Source organism: Marmota flaviventris, chromosome 16, assembly GCF_047511675.1.
Source record: "Marmota flaviventris isolate mMarFla1 chromosome 16, mMarFla1.hap1, whole genome shotgun sequence".
Classification (NCBI taxonomy): domain Eukaryota; kingdom Metazoa; phylum Chordata; class Mammalia; order Rodentia; family Sciuridae; genus Marmota; species Marmota flaviventris.
The window spans coordinates 158,225-177,780 of NC_092513.1; the positions used below are offsets into that span (position 1 = coordinate 158,225).

Consider the following 19,556-nt stretch of genomic DNA (forward strand, 5'->3'; position numbering starts at 1 on the left):
AGGAGATCCATTATGCCGCCACAATTTCCTAAGGCACTTTAAACACCAGAAGTGAGAAGACGTGGTCAAAAAGCAGGCTTGGAGGTCTGAGTAAAATTGTATTTTTTTGTTGTTGTTGTAGATGGATATAATATCTTTATTTTATTTATTTATATGAGGTGCTGAGGATTGAACCCAGTGCTTCACACATGCTAGGCAAGTGCTCTACCAGTGAGCCCCAGCCCCAGCCCTATATGTAGTTCCATATAAAACAGTGGGAAGGCATAGCAGCTGCAGCCAGAGTGCCATCAGCCTATGGTGAGGAACAGGATGATCAGGCTAAGGACTAAGCCTTGCAACTTTGCCTCTTTCCTGCCAGGGCTGGTTCTCAGCCACTTTCTCAGGCAGACTTTGGGGTCATGAAGAGCCCCCCTTTGCTAGAAGTGTGTGGAGGAGGCGGGGTGCCCCTTTGGCACCGCTTAGTTGGATAACTATGGGGTGTCATATGGAATGTAGACTGTTAATCAGCCCCCTTGCCACTACCAGGCAGATGCCAGCAGCATCTGCCCAGCCAGTTGTAACAGTCGCTAGGTGTCCCCTGAGGGCAAAGCCCAGGTAAGTGGTAGCTGCCTGTGTCATGTTAAGGGTTGGGCTTAGGGTTAGGATGGGGCTGGGCCTGCAGGATCTGGCCTGCCCCTCAGCTGGTGTGATTGTGATGTAATGATGCACAGTCTAGGAGAGGCCAGGCTGGGTCTCAGTAGTGCCAAGGTCACTAGAGTGCTGGGTCACCTGCTTCCTACAGAGATGAGAGTCCCTGTGGCGCCAGGCAGCCCCATCGCTCACAAATGGGCAGAGATAGTAACGTTGGAAAATAAGATCACCCTCCCGGAAACATCCAGGGCCACTGGCAGAGAATGAGAACTCCAGAGCCTGGTGGGATTGGCCCGGGAGGCCTCCAGCAGTACCTGGGTGTGAGCGTGGACCAGGCTGCTCTGCTTGGATTCCTGTGTGGGCGGCACTTGCTCCTCCTGCTGCATGTCCCTGCCTGTTAGCAGCTGTCACCGCCCTTGCCAGCCCTGCTCTGCCAGCAAAAGAACTCCCCAAGCAGGACCTCAGGTGAGCAGGGCTCTGTACCTGCACCCCACAGCCAGCTAGCTCAACCAGGCCAGACCAGCAAGCCAGGCCTCCGTTCAGCTGTCCCCACCCCACCCCTGCCACCTTCCTGTAGGATGTTTACTTCTGGGCTGCTCTCTGCAGACACTGAACTTCACTGCTGCCAGAGCCACCGAGAGGTGCTCGTCTCAGACCTGGCTTCCCTGGACAGAGGCAGGCCCTGCTGCAGCAGCTCTCAGGAACCAGCGTCCAGTTGCTACCAGCAGGCAGCTCCGTTTTGGGGCCAGACAGTACACCACCTGAGCCTTCACGTACCTACAGTAGTTCTTGGGCCATTTCATGCCCAACCAGAATGTGAACAACCTGTGGACCAACTTGTCACTGCACTGTCCGGTCCCATGAGGAGGTGAAGATCTGATTAGAGTTGGGCAACCTGAGCCTTGTGCTCCTGCAGGTCTACCCAGAGGCAGAGGGGATCTCAAGCCAGATCTCCATGTGTGGTCTGAAGGGAGGCCAGTGGCAGGTCTTGGGGACCCCTTCAGTCCTTCTGCTGGCTCAGGGCAATGACCTGCTGATGTGGCTGCCACAGGGCAAGTGTTGCAGTGTGTGGGTGTGTGCTTCAGCTGCCCAGGTTGACCCCTCCCTTCCCAGCCTTGCTGAGCACTGAGGCTGGCTCAGTGTGACTCACCTGACTGACTTCAGCTCCTGAGATTACCAAGAGAAAACATTCCCTTCTAGTTAAGAGAAAAAGAGAGAGAGATGACCATAGCCACCTTCAGGTCCTTTCTTCGGAGATGCAGTGGGTCATGCCACCTGGGCTGGCCAGGCAGCATGCCCACCTCCTGGCACTACCCAGAGGAGACTTGGGAGGGAGCAGCGAGTTCCCCTGGGTGCTTCCTGACTGGCTTCCCCTCTCATTCCATACCTCTGCAAAAATGTATGAAACAGGGACTTGCCTTCCATGGTTTGCTCTCTCCCTGCAGCTAGGCTCTGCACCTCCTGCTCCTCCCTCCTGGGAAGAAAAGCCGCAACGCGAGCCCTCCAGGCTGCTTGGTGTTGGCACAATCTGAGGGCGGGAAAGGAGAGGGGACCCACCTGACATCTGCCTTCAATTCTTGGAAGAGACACTTGCTGTGTCCACATCTCTTCGGCACGGCCCCTCTGGGATACCCAGCCCCACACCTGCCCCTGCTGGCACCACCTGACTCTGCACTGCTGCCGTCCTCCATGGACGAGATGCTGTCTAACCTTCTGGTGCTGTGCCAGAGGATGCACCTCCTAACTCCTTGAGGGTCCACTCCCAGCCCCACAGGGGCCACAGCACCAGTGCCAGCTCCATTGGCCATTACTAGGAGACTAGGGCTGGAATGTGTCTTCCCAAGGTGCTGTGGTCAGATGCTTCCCTGGAGCAAAGATGGCCAAAAGGCCAGGCAGGAAGTCTGTGCACATCTCCCCTGATTAAGAAGCACATGCTGGGCTGGGTTGTGGCTCAGAGGTAGAGCGCTTGCCTACCATGCATGAGGCACTGGGTTCAATGACCAGCAACACATAAAAATAAAATGAAGCTATTGCATCCACCTATAACTAAAAAATAAATATTAAAAAAAAAAAGAAGAAGCACATGCACATGCTTTGAGAGTGGGCAGGTTCTCTGCCCAGTTCCTCTTTTCCATCCCTTGTGCTGTGCTCTCTCCTTGTCAGCATGCCTCTCTGTAGTGTGGTGTCCATGCATCTCCAGGAGCCTTGCTTGTCTGCCTGCCTGGCTTTCTCTCGCATGGTGGCTTCTGTGGCTCCTTGCATGTGGCATCAGTACCTGCTCCTGACCAGGGAACTGAATCTCCTTTGTCAATTTGGATACCGCCCCAGGACTGAGCATAATGGCTTCCAAGCATCAGTAGCTGGAAAATTTGAAAGCCTAAGGAGGGAGCTGTGGCCGCCTCCACATGATCTTCAGTTAGCAGAGTGAGGGTGTCCACGTTGGGACACCCCATTCAAAAAAGAGCCATTGTTTGAAGAGATCCATTTAAAAGAAAAGCAGCATCTATTTCTGCCTTCTTGCCATCCAGGTGGGGTCCCTGGTGTCTGAGCACGCTTCCTGTCACTGTGGCCTTTCCAAGGAGGCCACAACCCTGCCCCCAGTGGCCCTTCATCATTTCTAGTCTTGCATGGTAGATGTTTTCAGGCCAGAGCAGCACAGTTCCTAGTATGTATCACACTTGCAGGGAGCTGGGGAGACTGGGAGCTGGGCGTGATAGTGCCTGATTTCTCGGAGTGGGACTTCCTGTGTTGGTAGTGAGTGCAAGCATCATGTGGAAGCATCATGTGGTTCCGGGCAACTTCTGTTGGTGCCTGGCGTTGAGGTGGGACCACTCCCCACGATGGACAGGGGCACAGGAGTACTTGGTTTCTGTTTTTATAAGCCAGGCAGCGATTGCTGTTGCTGCTTAGAAATACACAGGAATACCACTTGGGCTTCGGCAGTGATTTCTTAAATACAACACCAAAAGCTCAAGCAACAAAAGAAAAAACAGGATCAAAACCACAATTTAAAACTTCTGTGTTTCAAAGGACATGATCAAGAAAGTAAACAGATATCTTACAGATCGGAAGAAAACATTTCCAAAGTATGTACCTTCTCGGGGACTTGGGTCTAGAATGTGTAACTATTCTCATGTCAGCAATAAAAAGACAGAAAATCCAGTTGGAAATGGGTGAAGAACCCGAACAGACATTTGTCCAGAGAAGGTAACAAATCGCCAACAAGCACATGAAAAGATGTTGGACATCACTGGTCTTGACGGAAACAAACCCACAGACAGCTGTAGTCAGACAAAGGAGAGCCAGAGTTGAAAACGTGGAGAGGAACTTGGAGGCCCCACACACACTGCTGGAGAGCTGTGAATGTTGCAGCCACTATGGGAAATAGCATAGCTGTCCCTGAAAAGCCGAACAGGGCTGAGGCGTGGCTCAGTGGTAAAAGCGTGTGCGTAGCGTGTATGCGGCCCTGGGCTCAGTCTTCCACGCCATGCACAGTTAAACACGGAGCTACCACATGACCATGAAGCTGATGCACACATATGTTTGTGGCAGCATTAGTCACAATAGGAAAAGGCATAAAGAACCCATATGAGCACCAATGGCTGAGATAATGAGCAAATGAAGGTTATCTGCACAAATATTATTCAGCTATAAAAGGAAATGAAGACAGGCGCAGTGGCCACACCTATCATTAGGCAACTCAGAAGGCTGAGGCAGGAAGATTGAAAATTAGAGACCAGCCTCGGCAACTGTCTCAATAAAAAATAAAAAGGACTGGGGACATAGCTCAGTGGTAGAGTGCCCTGAGTTCAGTCCCCAGTGCCAGGAAAAATGAAGAGGAAGGACTTGAATGTGAATGAAGCTCATGAAAACCCTGGACTGTGGAAGCTCACGGGACTTAGAAGAAGCCAGTTGGAAACTCCCCTGCCCCATGGTTCTGTTAACACAGTGTCCAGAGCAGGAATCCGGAGACCGTAGCCAACAGGAAGCTGCGATGGGGAGAAGGGCATTGGGAGGCACAGGTCCATTTGCGGGGGGTGATTTAAAAGGTCTTGTGGTTAGATGAAGGCTCCACAGCATACCAAAACCACTGAACTCTGGGCCTTAAAAAGAGAGAAAATGGTGAATTTTACGTAAATTTTATCTAAAAGAAATTTAAATGAAATGCACATGGAGCCAGTGTGGCTAGTGATGGAGCAGTGGGTGTTATGGCCTCCTGCGCAGCCTGGGGCCGGGCAGACACCTGCTGCCACTCCCCACTGGGCCCTGGGTCATTCCTTGCCGTGTGACCTTTCCTGGGAGCCTCTCTGCAGAGATGCTTCTTTGAAGAGGTAGCCTGAGATTGTGGGAGGAGACACCAGAAGGCCAGTTGCCTGGGACTGCTGGGGCAGCGTTTTCCACAGTGAAAGCAGATGCTTTGGGCTGTTTTTGTTTGTGTTTGTTTTGGTTTTGTGGTGCTGGGGATGCAGCCAGGGCTCGCGCCTGCTAGGCCAGGACTCTGGGGCTGAATTGCACCAGGTCAGGACTTGGTACACATTTTTAAGACAGGGAAATAACGAAGAGGTGGGGCCAGTGCTTCCAGGGAAGGCTTGTGCTGTCTTGCCAGCCCCTCTCCTGCCTCTGCACCCTGTTGGGTCAGGACCAGCTCCTGCCCACCCTCAGGACTCCATATCAAGTGCACATACTGCACCACTGTGCCTAGACACAGGACCCCAGAGGAGTTGAGGCTGGTTCACTCCTGGGTTCTGTTTTCCTGTATTAGTGGGAATAAAACATTGCTTTAAAGTTACAGAAAAGGGCTGAGATATACAGATATAGTTGGTAGAGTGCTTGCCTTGCATGCACAAGGCCCTGGGTTCAATCCCCAGCACCACACACCCACACACACACAAAAAAAATAAAAAAGTTACAGAAAAGACTACTTGGATGAGAATGAGGACTTGGTGTGTGGGGTGTTTTCTTCTGCTGGCAGAAATCCTGCAACACACTCAGCTCTCAGCCCCCTGGAATCTCCCTTACGGGGAATGTACCTGGGGAACACGGGCCATGGGGATCTCCTTGGTGAGCTTCCGCCCAGCATGCTGCACGCAGCCCTCCTGTCGCAGGGACAGTGTGCTCGATGCTCAGCAGCCCCGAACACTGCCAGCAACACCCCTGGGTTGGGGTGGGGCAGAGAGAGGAGAAGAGTCCCAGTGTCAGGATGCTGACACTGGGGGGGTCCTGCGGCTCCTTCCTGTGTGCACATCTTGTTTTTCAGCTTCCGTGGCAGACTTAGATGTTGACGTTTCTGTTGTTCTTAGAGCAGAATCTTGTGCCAGCTTGTTTTGCTCCGCGTTGTTGTTCTCAGACTGCAGCCTGTGCCTGTGCCGGCACCCAGCTGTGGGGAGGAGGGCTGGTCAGTACCTGGGGCTGGGGCTGGAGCATGTGCATGTGGGCCTGCACCCCACAGCTGCACTCACATGTGGCATGCCATCTGATGTCCCCAAGAAGATGAGAAGCACATTCTCTTCTTGCTTTCTCCTCCTGTCTTCCTTTCCTCTTTTAAAACTTGGCTTGCACTTAAACAATGGCCACCTGCTCCTGAGCAGGGAAGGCTGCTGCTTGTGCTGTCCAGGGGCTATGAGGTGGGATGCCCTGTGCCAGACACCAAGGTCCCCTTGCCCACTTCTCTTCATGGTGTTGAAGTCAGGACCTGGTGCCAAGAGGGAGATGTGCTCTCTCTAGGTGGAGAAAAACTGGATCAGCAACTGTAGGACAGGTTAGTCAGAGGAGTCAGAAAGGTCCGGAGTCAGGGGCCTTGCCTCGCACATCTGCACCAGGTCAGACACCAGGGTCTGAGCCGTTCTCTAGCTTCTTGCCACCAAAGGATCAAGACAGTATCTCCATGCCTGTTTCTGCATCCGTCTGGTGCCTCCATGTTCAGCGCCCACAGAATGAAATGGAAGGTGAGGTAGCGGGGCTGGCGCTCCTCTCCGCCCTGCTTCTCACTGCCGTGGCTACGGCAAAGGCTATCGGCATGGTTGGCAGGCAGGCCCAGCAACAAGCAAGGCTGGCAGGGAGGCAGCCACCTGCCACCCTCACATCCTGACAAGAAACCACTCTGACAGGGTCACCTGGTGCCGAGACGCCAGGGATCGCACTCCCTGGCACAAAGCCTGGCCTGGACACTGCTCATGAAGAACAAAGGCCCTGCACTATTCAGGGACTGGAGTGGCTGTCCTGGAGGCATACGTAAGACAGCTCCTGAAACTGCTAATGCTCACAGGTCCTCTAACCCACTTTTGTTTCTGTGGTTGAGGATGAGTAGGGCCCCAGCATACTTCCAGACTGCTGAGGGCAGGTGACCGGGACCAGATGCACTGAGTTCTGATGAAAGCGTCCCTTTGGGCCTGGGCATTTACCTCAAGGAAGTAGCCAGAGATGCCCCCAGGGACCCCCTGTATCACCACTGTGAGATCCAATGTGAGATGGAACCAGTGTCCAGCAACAAGGGATGACTAGAGTATTTCCAAGCAGGACACTACTGGGCCCACACTGCCAACCTTCATTATGGACAGGAGGAGCCTAGACGTGCTGTAGGGACACACAGACCTACCAGGGTTGACAAGATGGTGCAAGCATGTGTCATTTCCCAAACAAAGAAGTGTTCTGTTTAAAACCTGCCTCCAGGGAGAGCTGAGGAGGAGAAGACACTGCTCCCAGAGGGCCACAATATGCCTGAGGACATTCCTGCACCCTCCATGGGCATGGCAAGGTGGCTGTGACGCAACTCCCACACAAGGCAGGGTCGTTTGAGCCTGGAGTCCTCGCAGCCTGCTCTGCCTCCAGCCAGTGTCGCCCGGCGCGCTCTGCACTCGAGGACAGACTCGACACCAGAGCCCTTCCTTGCATTTCTTCAGCACAGATGTTCAGTTCCTTGATCCCAGGAGATGTGGGGCATGGCTGCAGCAGCCAAGACCCAGCTTTCCAGGGAGGTGCCCTATCCAGGGCAACCTCTGCTGGCCATCCTGGTTTCGTAGCATGAGCTGCAACAAAAATCAGCCAGGGCTGATGTCATTCACTATTTTGGGCAAAGGTCCCCAGGGGTACAGGGCACATCGTACCTGCCTGGGCAGTGTCTGCCTGGCTAGGCTACTGCTCCTGTTGGGCAGTGTTGTTGGCATGTTTTTCTCTGGGGTGGGGACACCAGGGAGCCAGTGACCCCCACAGGGAGCTCAGCAGCGGGGAGAGAAAGACACAGGTATAGGGGGCAGATGGCAGTCCTGGCTCCACCCACAGCCGGGCTGGGCAGGAGCAGAGCTCCCAGGGCCTGCATCCTGCTGGGAGCCTCCCATCTGCTGAGAAACGGCCTGTCCAAACAGGAGGTACTCCAGCGAGTCCAGTTTCTCTGTCTGACGCAACTGAGGGCCCAGGGCAGCAGAGGCCACAGCTGTCAGGTGAGTGTGCATCCAGTGCTGGAGGAAAGAGGATGCTACTGGTTCTGCTGGGCTGCCAAGGCCTGGCTAGCCAGGTTTCATGGTGCAGCCATGGGGTGGCTCCCCTTACCATACCAGAGATCATCAATGACGCCAAGGAACCAGCCTCCAGTTTTCCATCCAGACGTGGCATGATTTGAAGGGGAACCTGGATGCACATTCTGATCCTCATCTGGATGCCTGACAGGAAGATGAAAAGGGGCTTTTCAAGCAGAGTGGCCAGGCCCTGCCCTGCACATGCCTCAGGCAGGTACTCAGGAGTGAGCAGTGCCTCCTAGAGTGGGCCAGTCCCTCTGGTGGACCTGTCCTGGTTCCCTCCCTGTGCCAGGTAGTTAGCTCTGTCCAGGAGGGTGGCCCCCCAAACCTCCAGGTTTTACAAGCTCCCCAACCTTTCTTGCAGGAGAGCAGGCCAGCTCAGGATCAGGAGTGGGTTTAATCCATGTCAGGCTCAAACATGAAATGAGGAAAGATTTCATAGAAATTCTCGAGTTTGAAAACCTGTAATCAGCTGGGCATAATGGCACACACCTGTAATCCCAGTGGCTCAGGAGGCGGAGGCAGGAGGATTGCAAGTTCAAAGCCAGCCTTAGCAACTTAGTGAGGCTCTAAGCAACTCAGCGAGACCCTGTCTCAAAATAAAATATAAAAAAGGACTGGGGGGCCTGGAGTTGTGATTCAGTGGTCTTTGTGAGGCACTGGATTCAATCTTCAGCACCATATAAAAATAAATAAATAGAAAAATAAACAAAATATTTTATTAAAAGGGGTAGGGCTGGGGATGTGGCTCAGGGGTTAAGCGCCCCTGGGTTCAGTCCTCACTACAAAAAAAAAAAAAAAAAAGTAAAAGAAAACCTATAACCATAGGAGATTTATAGCACAGGCTTCTCTTCCCCACTTTTTGGGGGATATCCTGAAATAGAAGTGAGAGAATAAAATGTAATCTGAGTGGAAACAGACATGGGGAGAGCTGTCCCTAAAGGAGGAAGCTGTTCCCATTGCTCACTTTGTGGAAAATACAGATTTAGCACATTCTTGACTGAGAAGCTGTGACAATTTAGCTCTCATGAAAAGGTATTTCAGGAACCAAAGATGGAATTTTAGGAATGGGGCATTTTTCAGAACACATTCTAAGATAGTTTGAGATTTTTGACTAAGGAAGTTCATATGTGGTGGGTAATGTTTAAAGAACAAGGGGAGCAGTGCCTTCTGAGACCCCACACAGGCCCTGGCAGGTGCCCCAGGCTGGGCTGTCCTGCTGCAGATAGGCAGGGCTCCCTGGCAACAGTCGGAGCCACACAGGCCCTTGGCCCTAGCTGCTGGGAAAGAGGTCCAGGCGAAACTAGGCCAGGTCTCAGGGCTTCTGCCCAAGCTCCCCCAGAGCCTTCTCCCAGGACCCCCGAGTTCTTCAGTAGCTTGGGAAGAACCAGAGTCATACGCACCCCTCCCTCCCTGTGGGGCATCTGCTCATTTCCCCACCAAGCAGCCCACACTTTTACTTCCTGCCTAGAGACTTTCCCCTCCCACTGACACAACTGACTGCCAGTGATAGACATACTCCTTGGTTCAGTATTTCCTTATTACTCAGGATAAGTCCATGAACTCAGAGCATAGCCCCTCTGAGAGCATCAGCATAGCCCCAGAATTGGGCTCAGAACCTGCATTCCAGGACAGGGCTCAGTGCATCCCTTACTGGGGCTCAGAATGCACACCCTGGACCAGGGCCAGAGCCTGCCTGTCTCCATGCTCAGTGAGAAGCACCCAGTGTGAGAGTGCACATCCTGTTCCTTGAAACTCTGCTGCTCACACTGCTACTGGATTCATCCTGAGGGGTCCTGCTGCTCCCTTCATGTCTCCCAGAGGAGCAGTGTAGTCTCAGCATCAAAGTTGAGCCACCATCTCCTAGAGGGGCATCTGCCAGGGCTGGAGGTGGTATGTGGGGCAGGCCTGGAGGTCTCGGGGCTTCTGCCCAAGCTCCCCCAGAGCCTTCTCCCAGGACCCCTGAGTTCTGCGAAGGCAGGGAAGAGTCCTGATGCCCATACTATTCTTGCCCTTGTTACAGGCTCCATGCAGCACCCACCTCCCCTCAGGACATGGGGCCCCTGGATGCCCACCCACACCCAATATGCATCTGTAGGAAACCAGTGGCAAGCAGCTGCCCCCTGATGCCCTGCAGAGCTGCACCCTGCTCCTAGCCCCTGCAGGCCCGAGTGCCCACAAGTCTGTGTGATGCAGAGGACTGCAGTGGGGCCCACTGTCCTTGTTCATTTTCATTGCTTTGATTGACATGTCTGCTCGTCATTGTTAACTCTCATTGCTTTGATTGATGTGTTTTGCACTACAAAGTTAACATCTGGGCCCTAAAGAACATGGCTGGTTTTTTGCACCTTGAGATTTGCTAAAACTCCCTGTGCAGTTAAATAAGTCTCTGGTCAAGGCCAGAGGAGTCAGCAGTGGGTGTTAGCAATAAAGGCCAAAGGTTAGAGACTCAGATTCATGGGGTCTTAGAGCTTATGAAGGAGGCAGCTGTGGTATAGAGGAGGGACCTTGAGTCTGACCCCTCCCTCCAGCCTCACCCACTCCTGAGGGAGCCTGAAGAGTGCAGCTCCTTCCACGTGGTCTCTAGATAAGCCTTGCCACCATCAGCCAGGTTCCAGCTCTACACACTCTTCTTGTCCATGTCCAGGGCACATAAATGGACCCCAAACCTAGAGGATGCCTGGAGACCATCTACTAAAACTAAACTGCATAAATCCTTTGACATAGCAAAAAATAACCTGGGAGTTTGCCCGCAGATACTTGCTTCTCAGTATAGGCAGCCCACATGCCTAGAGAACAGAGTACCACTGCATGCCTCAGCAGGCACATCACTGCTTAGCAGCTCCGCGAGGGGGTTCTGAAGTCCGTGCTTCTCACTTGCCCTGCCAGTTCAGACACTGATGCCAAGGCAGACCACAGAGATCATGGGGATAGGCAGAGACTGACACATTCTCGGTGACCAAGAAGCATGGTCTGAGGGGCCAAGGCTCCTCCAGTAGCTCAGCATTACTGGAGAAGGGTGAGAGACTACTGAGAAGCTAGAAGCCAAGAACAGGCCAGAGCCCCAGATGCATAGGCAAGCGGAGGAGCAGCAGTCCTGCCGACACTGCTCCCTGCAGCCCTGCCTCAGAGGGAGACAAGTACGTGTGTGTGTGTGTGTGTTGCTGGGGATTGAACCCAGGGCCTTGTGCATGCTAGGCAAGCTACCAAGTGAGTTATATTCCCAGCCCAACAAGAACTTTTTAAGTCACTAACAAAATGTACCCATTATTTGACTAGGCCCTTGATAAGAGATTGAGAGCACCAATTTGTGAGAATAAATTCCATTCATTAGAGCAAAATCGGAATCTGGAGCCTTGAGGACTGGCTTTGTCTTTGGCAGAAACTCCAAGCCCACAGCCTCTGCTCAGCCCCAGCTGCTCTGTGCACAGTGCTCCCCTTTCTGCATGCTGTGGGTCAGGTCCTGGCTCCTTGGCTCCCAGGCGACCGCAGTCGCTGCACTGAAGGCAGTGCTGTGAGGTGGCTTGAGCTGCTTGCATAGCTCAGCTCCTGTGCAGGTGGCAGCACAGACTGTGTGTGGCAGGAAGATGGGCCTGGCCAAGGGAACAAGGCCCAGCCAGCCACAGGTGGCCGCTGTGGAACCCGCCCTCTCTGTGCCTCACACCTCTGCACACTGGCCAAAGGAGTGGGCACTGCTCCCCAGGCACAGCCTCAGCAGGAGGCGTCTCACAGTGCGGCCACCCAGGGCCACCACTCTTGTCATTGCCATCTGGTGCCCATGGTCTGAGAGCCTCTCCTCTCAGCCCTGGGTTGCATGGCTGAGTGCTTCTTTGTGCACCTGGCCTTCTGGAACCTCTAGCAGGTGGCGAGCAGCTAAGGATGGGGTTTGGCTGCAGCAGGCTCTGGTTTCTGGGAGTCTGGCCCCTCTGACAATGAGCTAGTTCTGCTGGTGGCTATCAGAGAACTCTTGCCCACCACCATCTCTGCACCCTGCTCTCCTTCTTTTGTTTTGCCTGACTTTCCTACCCATGATGCCCAGGGTTTATTTCCTTTTACTCCTTCAGTCTTTTGCAGCCCCCTGAGTGAGAAGAGCCAAGATTAGCTCTGAGGCTGTGCACAGACATCCTGGGCTGCTGTGAACTAGCTGCCCCTCACTGCCCGGTGTGACTGGAGCTGGGTCTGAGGAACAGGCGGGGTCTGAGGAACAGGCGGCTTTGAAGAGAGGGGTGTGAGGAGGAGAGGTCCTGGCCAGGTTCTCACCAGCAAGGACAGAGAGGCCCCCTAGGCCATGCAGAGTAGGCCACCATGAGGTGCAGACCCCAGGGAGCCAGTACAGAGAGCAACATGTACATCAGGGGTTCCGTGGGAGGGAGCCCTTCATCTGGGCCCAGAAGGGCCTCTCTTGCAGAAACTTGTGTCAACACTAAGAGGCTTAACATAAATGTGAAGTGTCGTGGGTGTTGTCTCCGACATAGGGAGATGGCCCTCTTCAGGACTCCAGCCACCAGCTGGCTGCCCCTTCATCTTCTTCCAACTTTCAGAACCTTTAGACTAAGCCCTTGGCACCCTCTCTGCCCAGTGAGGTCAGTCCGCTGTCTTACTTTGCCATGGTCTTCCATCAGGGCAGCAGCAGTGCCCTGTCTGGCCACGCGCCATGAATGGGCAGAACTGAGTCCTGAGGACACCTTCCATCAGGCTGAGCTGCTTGTGGTGCCAAGGTGCAAGGAGAGGGACCATAGTGTGGGTGTGGAGCTATCCTGGGACCCGCGAAGCAGCCAGTTCTCTGCCTTACAGTTGGAAATGGAAGTGTGACAAAAGGTGGATCATCTGCAGGGACCCATCTGGGTGTCATGGAGGACACACAGTCCTGCCCTGGAAGCGCATGTCCCAGGCCCTGCTGGCCCTGGCCCTGCTAAGGCCCTCAACTGGCCACAGCACCCCCATCGCCCATCACTGGGTTTGGCTGCCAGGCAGGCCAGGTGCCTCTGTTTCAGGGAGGCGACTGCACCTGTGCTGACCTCAGGTGTGCCTGGGGCCTCAGCCTGGATGGGGCAGGCGCGGTGAAGTGACCCCTCAGTCTTGCCCATGTGTCTGTGCTCGAGGACCCTCGTAGCAGTTCTGCCAGGGCTCGGGAACTAGCGGGGAGTGTAAAGGTAGCTGGGAGGGCTGGGGCTGGGGCTCAGGGGTAGAGCGCTTGCCTAGCATAAGCTTGGAAACAGCTGCTCTGCTGTAGGGGCGGGGCCTGCAGCCTGCGCTTCAGGCTGTGCTGGTGAGCTTTGCCAACTGCTGTGTGCCATGCTTCTCACTGTTCTATCTCTGGGCTGTTTCAGAAGAGGCAGACCACTACAGCTTTGGGGCTGGCACCCTCTCCAGGAAGAAGAAGGTGCTGGTGACCCTGAGGGAGGAGGGTCTCCGCCGTCGTGCCCACCTTGACATCAGCCTGCCCCATGACTTTCGGCCCGTGTCCTCCATCATCGACGTGGACATCCTCCCCGAGACGCACCGCCGCGTGAGGCTGTACAGACATGGCTGCGAAAAGCCTCTGGGCTTCTACATCCGAGACGGCACCAGCGTACGGGTCACCCCCCATGGGCTGGAGAAGGTTCCAGGCATCTTCATTTCCCGCATGGTCCCTGGGGGCCTGGCAGAGAGCACGGGACTGCTGGCAGTGAATGACGAAGTCCTGGAGGTAAACGGGATTGAGGTGGCGGGGAAGACGCTGGACCAGGTCACAGACATGATGATTGCCAACAGCCACAACCTCATCGTCACTGTCAAGCCTGCCAATCAGAGGAACAATGTCGTCCGCAGCAGCCGCACCTCCGGCAGCTCTGGCCAGTCCACGGACAGCACTGCCAGCCACCACAGCCTGCCAGTGGCCCACGTGCTGCAGAACTTCCACCCCGATGAGATGGAGAGCGACGAGGAAGCTGACATCGTCATTGAGGGCACCTTAGAGCCTCAGAGTGTCTCCAAGATGCAGGGCACACCTTCAGGCAGCCTGTCTCGGGCCAACGGCAGCAGCCTCGCACACAGGCTGCAGCGGGACCTGGCGCTGCACAGCCCGGGACGGGAGAGCAACGGCAGCATCCACAGACTTCTCTGCTCCCTGAAGGCGGACCCCCGCCACAGCCTGGTCCTGCCGCAAGGCGGGGTGGAGGAGCACGGGCCAGCCGTCACGCTATAGGCCCAGAGGCTGGGTGAGGCAAGTGCTGCCTGTCCCACGCAGGGGCTGTGGGAGCCGGTGGCCCTGGGAGGCACTGTGATTTCAGACGTGAAATTCCTAGCAGGAATATGCTAAAAATGTATGCCAACTTAAAACCAGGACAGCTTGTGTCCCTTCCTCCTTGGTCACAGGCGTAGCCCTCTTCTCTGTGTCAGCTCAGCACTATTTTATAGAATTTTGCCCCACAACTTAACAGACACATGCACACCCCAGGCCAGGCCCCCATGCAGGTTCCAGCCCTCTGAAAGATCTGAATACAGAAATAATTAGTTTTTAAGTTTCAAAAGTACTTCATTTTTTTTTTTAATTAAGCTTTTGAAGTTCATGTTTTTTAACTCAGCTCACGTGAAGATGCCCTTTATGCTGCGCGGTTTCTGCTGACCTGCACAAGACTTCCCCAAGAGGACCGAGGGGCCAGGCCTGTGCCAGGTCCAGCAGCAGCATTCACACCAGGCCAGACCCCCACGGGCATGTGGGTCCCTACAGCAGTAGGCACCACCGTCTCAGGAAGCAGAGTGAAGGTGAGGCAGGCACTGCCAGAGGTGACTGCGAGCTGTGTGCTCCCAACTTGTCCTTCGGGGAGGTTTTCGAGTGTTTCCTGCAGAGGTGGTGGACAACGGGCCTCAGGCACCCGGACAGAGTTATCTCTGCCCCCACAGCAGCCAGCTCTTCCTGTCAGTTGATGAACACATACTGACCTCCATTCCTAACGTCATGGTCAGAGGCAGGGGTTCTCCTGCTTTTGAGTCATATGAACATAATGGTTTTAACAAATATTAAATTCAGTGTCACTTTCCTTTAAACTTTTAGAAGTTTATTCATGTTTGAGTCAATTAAATTTTATATGAAGTATGTCTTCAGTTTAAATCCAATGTCAGGGAGAAAACATTACATTTATGCTTTGAGAACAAACTTTGGCCAAATAAGTCTCCTGCAAACAAAGAGTATTTTCCAGGTTTTCTAAGCCTGAATTCCACTGCTGCTTTCTGCATGATCCAGCACCACCTGCTGGCCATCAGCAGAACTGTCTTGATCTGTCAAGGTCAGAGGGATTTGGTGCAGCCCAGCTGCATTAATTAAGTGAAAAGAAACTTCTTTTCCCTTTGAAACTCTTTCTTGGGCAGAGTAGCCTTTTCCGAGTAGCTTCCTCCCTGCGTCTGAGTTTCTCATTTTGTACAAGGGGCCACAGCACATCTCCAGAGTATAGGACAGAGACACCACTGGGCGGGGATCCAGCCCCCAGGACGCATGGAGCTGCCACAGGGGAGGTGCTGGCCAGTGAGACAAGCCGTGGAGCCATGGGAATGCCCAGGGGGATCACCAAGATGAGGTTTCACTGGGTCTCTGCTGGTATTAGTGTCCGTGGAATAACTGGGCCCACTACCAAGAAGGGAAGTTGTATTAAATTGTTACACAAATGTGAATCCATGTTTTAAAGAGAACAAGGCTTACTCAGTGTGTAAGCTTTGTGCCTGTTGCTGGTAACTGCAGGGATCACAGGCTGCTTGGAGGAGCTGTGAGAGTGTATTTTTCTACCCGGGTCTATACTTCTGCAATTTGTTTCTTAAAAGAAAAGCAACAAAACCATGTCACTATATATTAAAGATTTTTTGTTTGTTTGTTTTATATATCAGAGAATAAATTTTTTTGCCTTTGAGTTAACAAAACGTGTAACCAATATGTCTCTTGTGTGCTGAGAGGGGACTGCTGGTGCCGAGTGCGGCCCTGCTGGTCTCTTCATTTGGGGTCCTCACATCCTCCGCAAGGCAGAGCCATGCTTTCCCACTGTGCAAATGAGAACCCGGACTGTGCTCAGGGCTCCAGGAGGAGCATCTCTGTATTCAGCAGTGCTCCTAAACTACCTGTTGTAGTTTCTCCAGCTCTGCGCTCCTCTCGAGACAGAGAGGGCTCAGGGGGCTTGCCAGACGTCCTCCACCGAGGATCTGGCTTCTTCACCTCAGGAAGGGACCTCCCAGACACACCCTGGGTGTGTTCTCTTCCCTGGGTAAACTGCTGGATGTTTTGAGGGAGGTACCTGGAGGGTCCCTCACAATTCTGGTAAATGTAAGGAATTCTTCACTTACATCAATATAAACACATGGACTCCTGTTTTATTCAGTGGTTACAATCTATTACCTTCATTGTTTATTTTTATGTCAAAAAGGCTGACTAGTGGGTGTCTCCAGTCCTCTGTGTATGTTCACACTCAGTCCCACCAATCTCAGGGTGTATTCTGATCCATCTTGCACTCACCTTCTCTCCAGGGAGTGCTGGTGCCACCAAGGAGAACAGCCATCAGAAGAGAAGATGAGCCTCCAGATGTGCTCCCCATTCCTGGGATGTGCCGGGGCAGCCCTGGGCATTGCAAGCAAGAGTGCCCTGCAGCCTACACCAACAAGTACATGCATGTACAGGAAGAATGGTCCCCAAGCCTTCCCAGGGGGCAGCCCTGGGGACGGGGACACGCACACACACACACACACATGCAGGAAGTCAGTCCCAGGCTTGAGTGGCTCACCCTCCTGCACCCCGGAAGGGCCTGTGTTCCCTTGGCCATCTCTGGGCTGCCCTCAGGAACACGCTCACTGACCAGCATCACACCCTTCGACCCAACAGTCTGCTAGACGATGTAACTGATGGTGAACCCTACTTTATTCTGGAGCTCTGAAGCCTCATGTGCACATGCGGGATGACCCCAGTAAGTATGCGGACTCAGGCTCAGCAAGCGCCCCTGGTGACCATGCCTCACTCAGCCACAGCATCTGCCACACCCAGGAGAGGCTGCCCACCTGGCACCTTCTCCGTGGTGGATGCTCTCTGTAGCCTCTCACTGGAAAAACCGCAGCTGCAAGTAAAAGCCACTTCCAAGTCCTTCAGCTGTCCCAAGCCTGGGTGCTCTGACAAGCCTTGTTGTCCTCACACAGGTACACGTGCCCACCTCTGCCATTCCTGTGTCTACCATCAGCATCCCGATGCCTTCATTCCCATCTATTCTGCAGGGCTTCTCCCTCTCCTTATCTACAAGTGTCATGGTTCTGACAAGAGTCCCCCAGAGGCTCCTGTTAATGCAGGAAGGTCCAGAGGTGGAGTGATTGGACTGAGAGCTGGAACCTAACCAGTCCTCGTTTGAGTGGACTGACTGGGTGGTGACTGTAGGCAGGTGGAGTGTGCCTTGGGAGGCTTCATCCCCTACCTTCCTGGATGGTACAAATGGAGCAGTGCTCCTCTGCCACGCCTTCCGCCATGATGTCCTGCCTGGCCATGGGCCCAGAGCCATGGAGTCGCCCACCATGGGAACTGTGTTTGGGTCATAGTGCAGCAGAGTCCCCTGACACAGCGAGAAACCTGCTCCTGCTATCCCTGATATATCAGCCCATCAGCCCCCTGCGTGCTGCCATGCTCCTCCCCGACTCCAGGCCAACAGCCCTACGCGGGCCCCTGCAACACCTCTGGAGCGCCACGCTTCATTCGTGGCCCTTTCTCAGCTGGCCCTTCTGCCAGCTGTGCTCTGCCTCAACACAGGACTGAGCAGAAGGAAAGAGCAAGAGAGCGGAGGAAGGCTCTCAACACTCCAGAGACTTACTGCCCAGGGGCTTTTCATCAAATTTGCTTATTCAACAAAACTTCTCAAGAACCTCTTGGCTAATTGGCCTGACTGATCTTGGCACCTGGCACTCCTGAATGGGGTGGGGGCGGGGGGCAGCACTGCCCAGAAGCAGCAGCCCAGAGCTGCCTGGTGCTGCTGCCAGCCTGAAATGGGCCCGTCGCCAGTACCCAGCCCCCACCGAGAATTCAGCTCTCTTCCCCAGTCAGCCTGCCTTCACACTGCAGTGCGGACAGGCACAGGGTCTCGCTTCAGGGCTAGGAGCTCTTAAGGGCAAGACCCTGGTCCCCCAGCATCAGACAGGACCCAACAGGGAGGTGGAGAGTCAGCCAGTGATGGCGGCAGGAGCAGCCTGGAGGCCACCTGATGTCTGTCATTCCGGTTTGCTCCTGTGGGTCTGGGGCTCTGACCTTCAACAGCTACTCTGTGACTTCAGGGAACACATTCTGCTTGCTATCCTCTGGCCTGGCTGGCACCTCCCCCAGGGGCCAGGACATGCCACCTCTGCAGATGGATGTTCTCACAAGGCTGGCAAGGAGGGGACAGGGGCCATCATGGTGTGGAGTGCTGCCCACCAGCCCCATGCTCTGTTTTCCCGGGGAGTGTCACCTATCTGCTACTGGGCCAAGGGACCACCCAAGTGTTTGCACCTCAGGCTTGGCGATTTCCCGACCAGCAGTCATCACTCAAGTACAGCGGCGGCTCCCACAGTTCACTGTCAAATGAGCCAATTCATCTTCCTACTGGTGACACTGTCAAGCAAGACACCACTTATACTTTTAGAAAAGTAAATAAACACACTCCTTTAAGAAAATCTGTAAGATACAGGAAAACATGAAGACATCCCCTGCCTCGGCACCACGCTGGAAACACTGGTGCTTCATCTGCGCTTGGCCTGGCAGGGAATACACCTCCACGGGAGTCCCCGGGGTTCTCCCTGCCCTAGCTGGCCTATGCACAGAGCTTCCCCTCACTGCCAGACTCCGTGGCTCTGTCACCCTGTGCCTGCAGCCTTACTCCCTTGAGGAAGGCGGCCATGCTGATATCTGGGGAGGACCCTCAAGTCCACACTGAGAACAGGACTTCTCCAGGGCCTCAGGCTAGTTCTCAGTCACAAACCACAAACAGCTGACTCAAGTATGGTTTGGAGTGTTCTGATGGGGAAAGGGTGGCAGGTAGGTGGGAATGACCAGGAAGACCTCAACCATGGCTGGGCCCAGTGGCACATGTCTGCAATCCCAGCATTCCGGAGGCTGGCAGGAGAGTCACCAGCTGGAGGCCAGCCTGGGAAAGTCAGAGCTGCCTAAAGTAAGAAGGGCTGGTGACAGGTTGGTGCTGGAGGCTTGCTAGCATGCACAGGCCCTGGGTTTAGTCCCTGGCACTGCAAAAGGGAAAAACAAAGAACTTGACTATGGTATTTTCTAAATGGATCCAAAACTCATTTCCCAAAGGAAATGCTCAGAATAAAAAGTCCCAGACCATTCAAGGTGCTCTGCAGAAGACTCATGTGGCCTGGGCCTGTGTGCCAGGCTGAAGGCAGCTTCACTCCCTGCTTGGACCCCTGCTGCACTGGCGGGGGCTGCAG

The 19,556-nt window shown here is 54.1% G+C and overlaps 1 protein-coding gene across 1 annotated transcript in view; it reads left to right on the plus strand.

Annotated features, from left to right (window-relative positions):
* Pard6g (par-6 family cell polarity regulator gamma) overlaps positions 1-16,266 on the plus strand; it is a 56,570-nt gene extending 40,304 nt beyond the window's left edge. The window contains exon 3 of the mRNA XM_027935349.3: positions 13,472-16,266. Coding sequence (XP_027791150.1) covers positions 13,472-14,328 — 857 coding nt within the window. The 3' untranslated portion in view covers positions 14,329-16,266. The remainder of the gene's footprint in view (positions 1-13,471) is intronic.
* Positions 16,267-19,556: the final 3,290 nt, after the last annotated feature.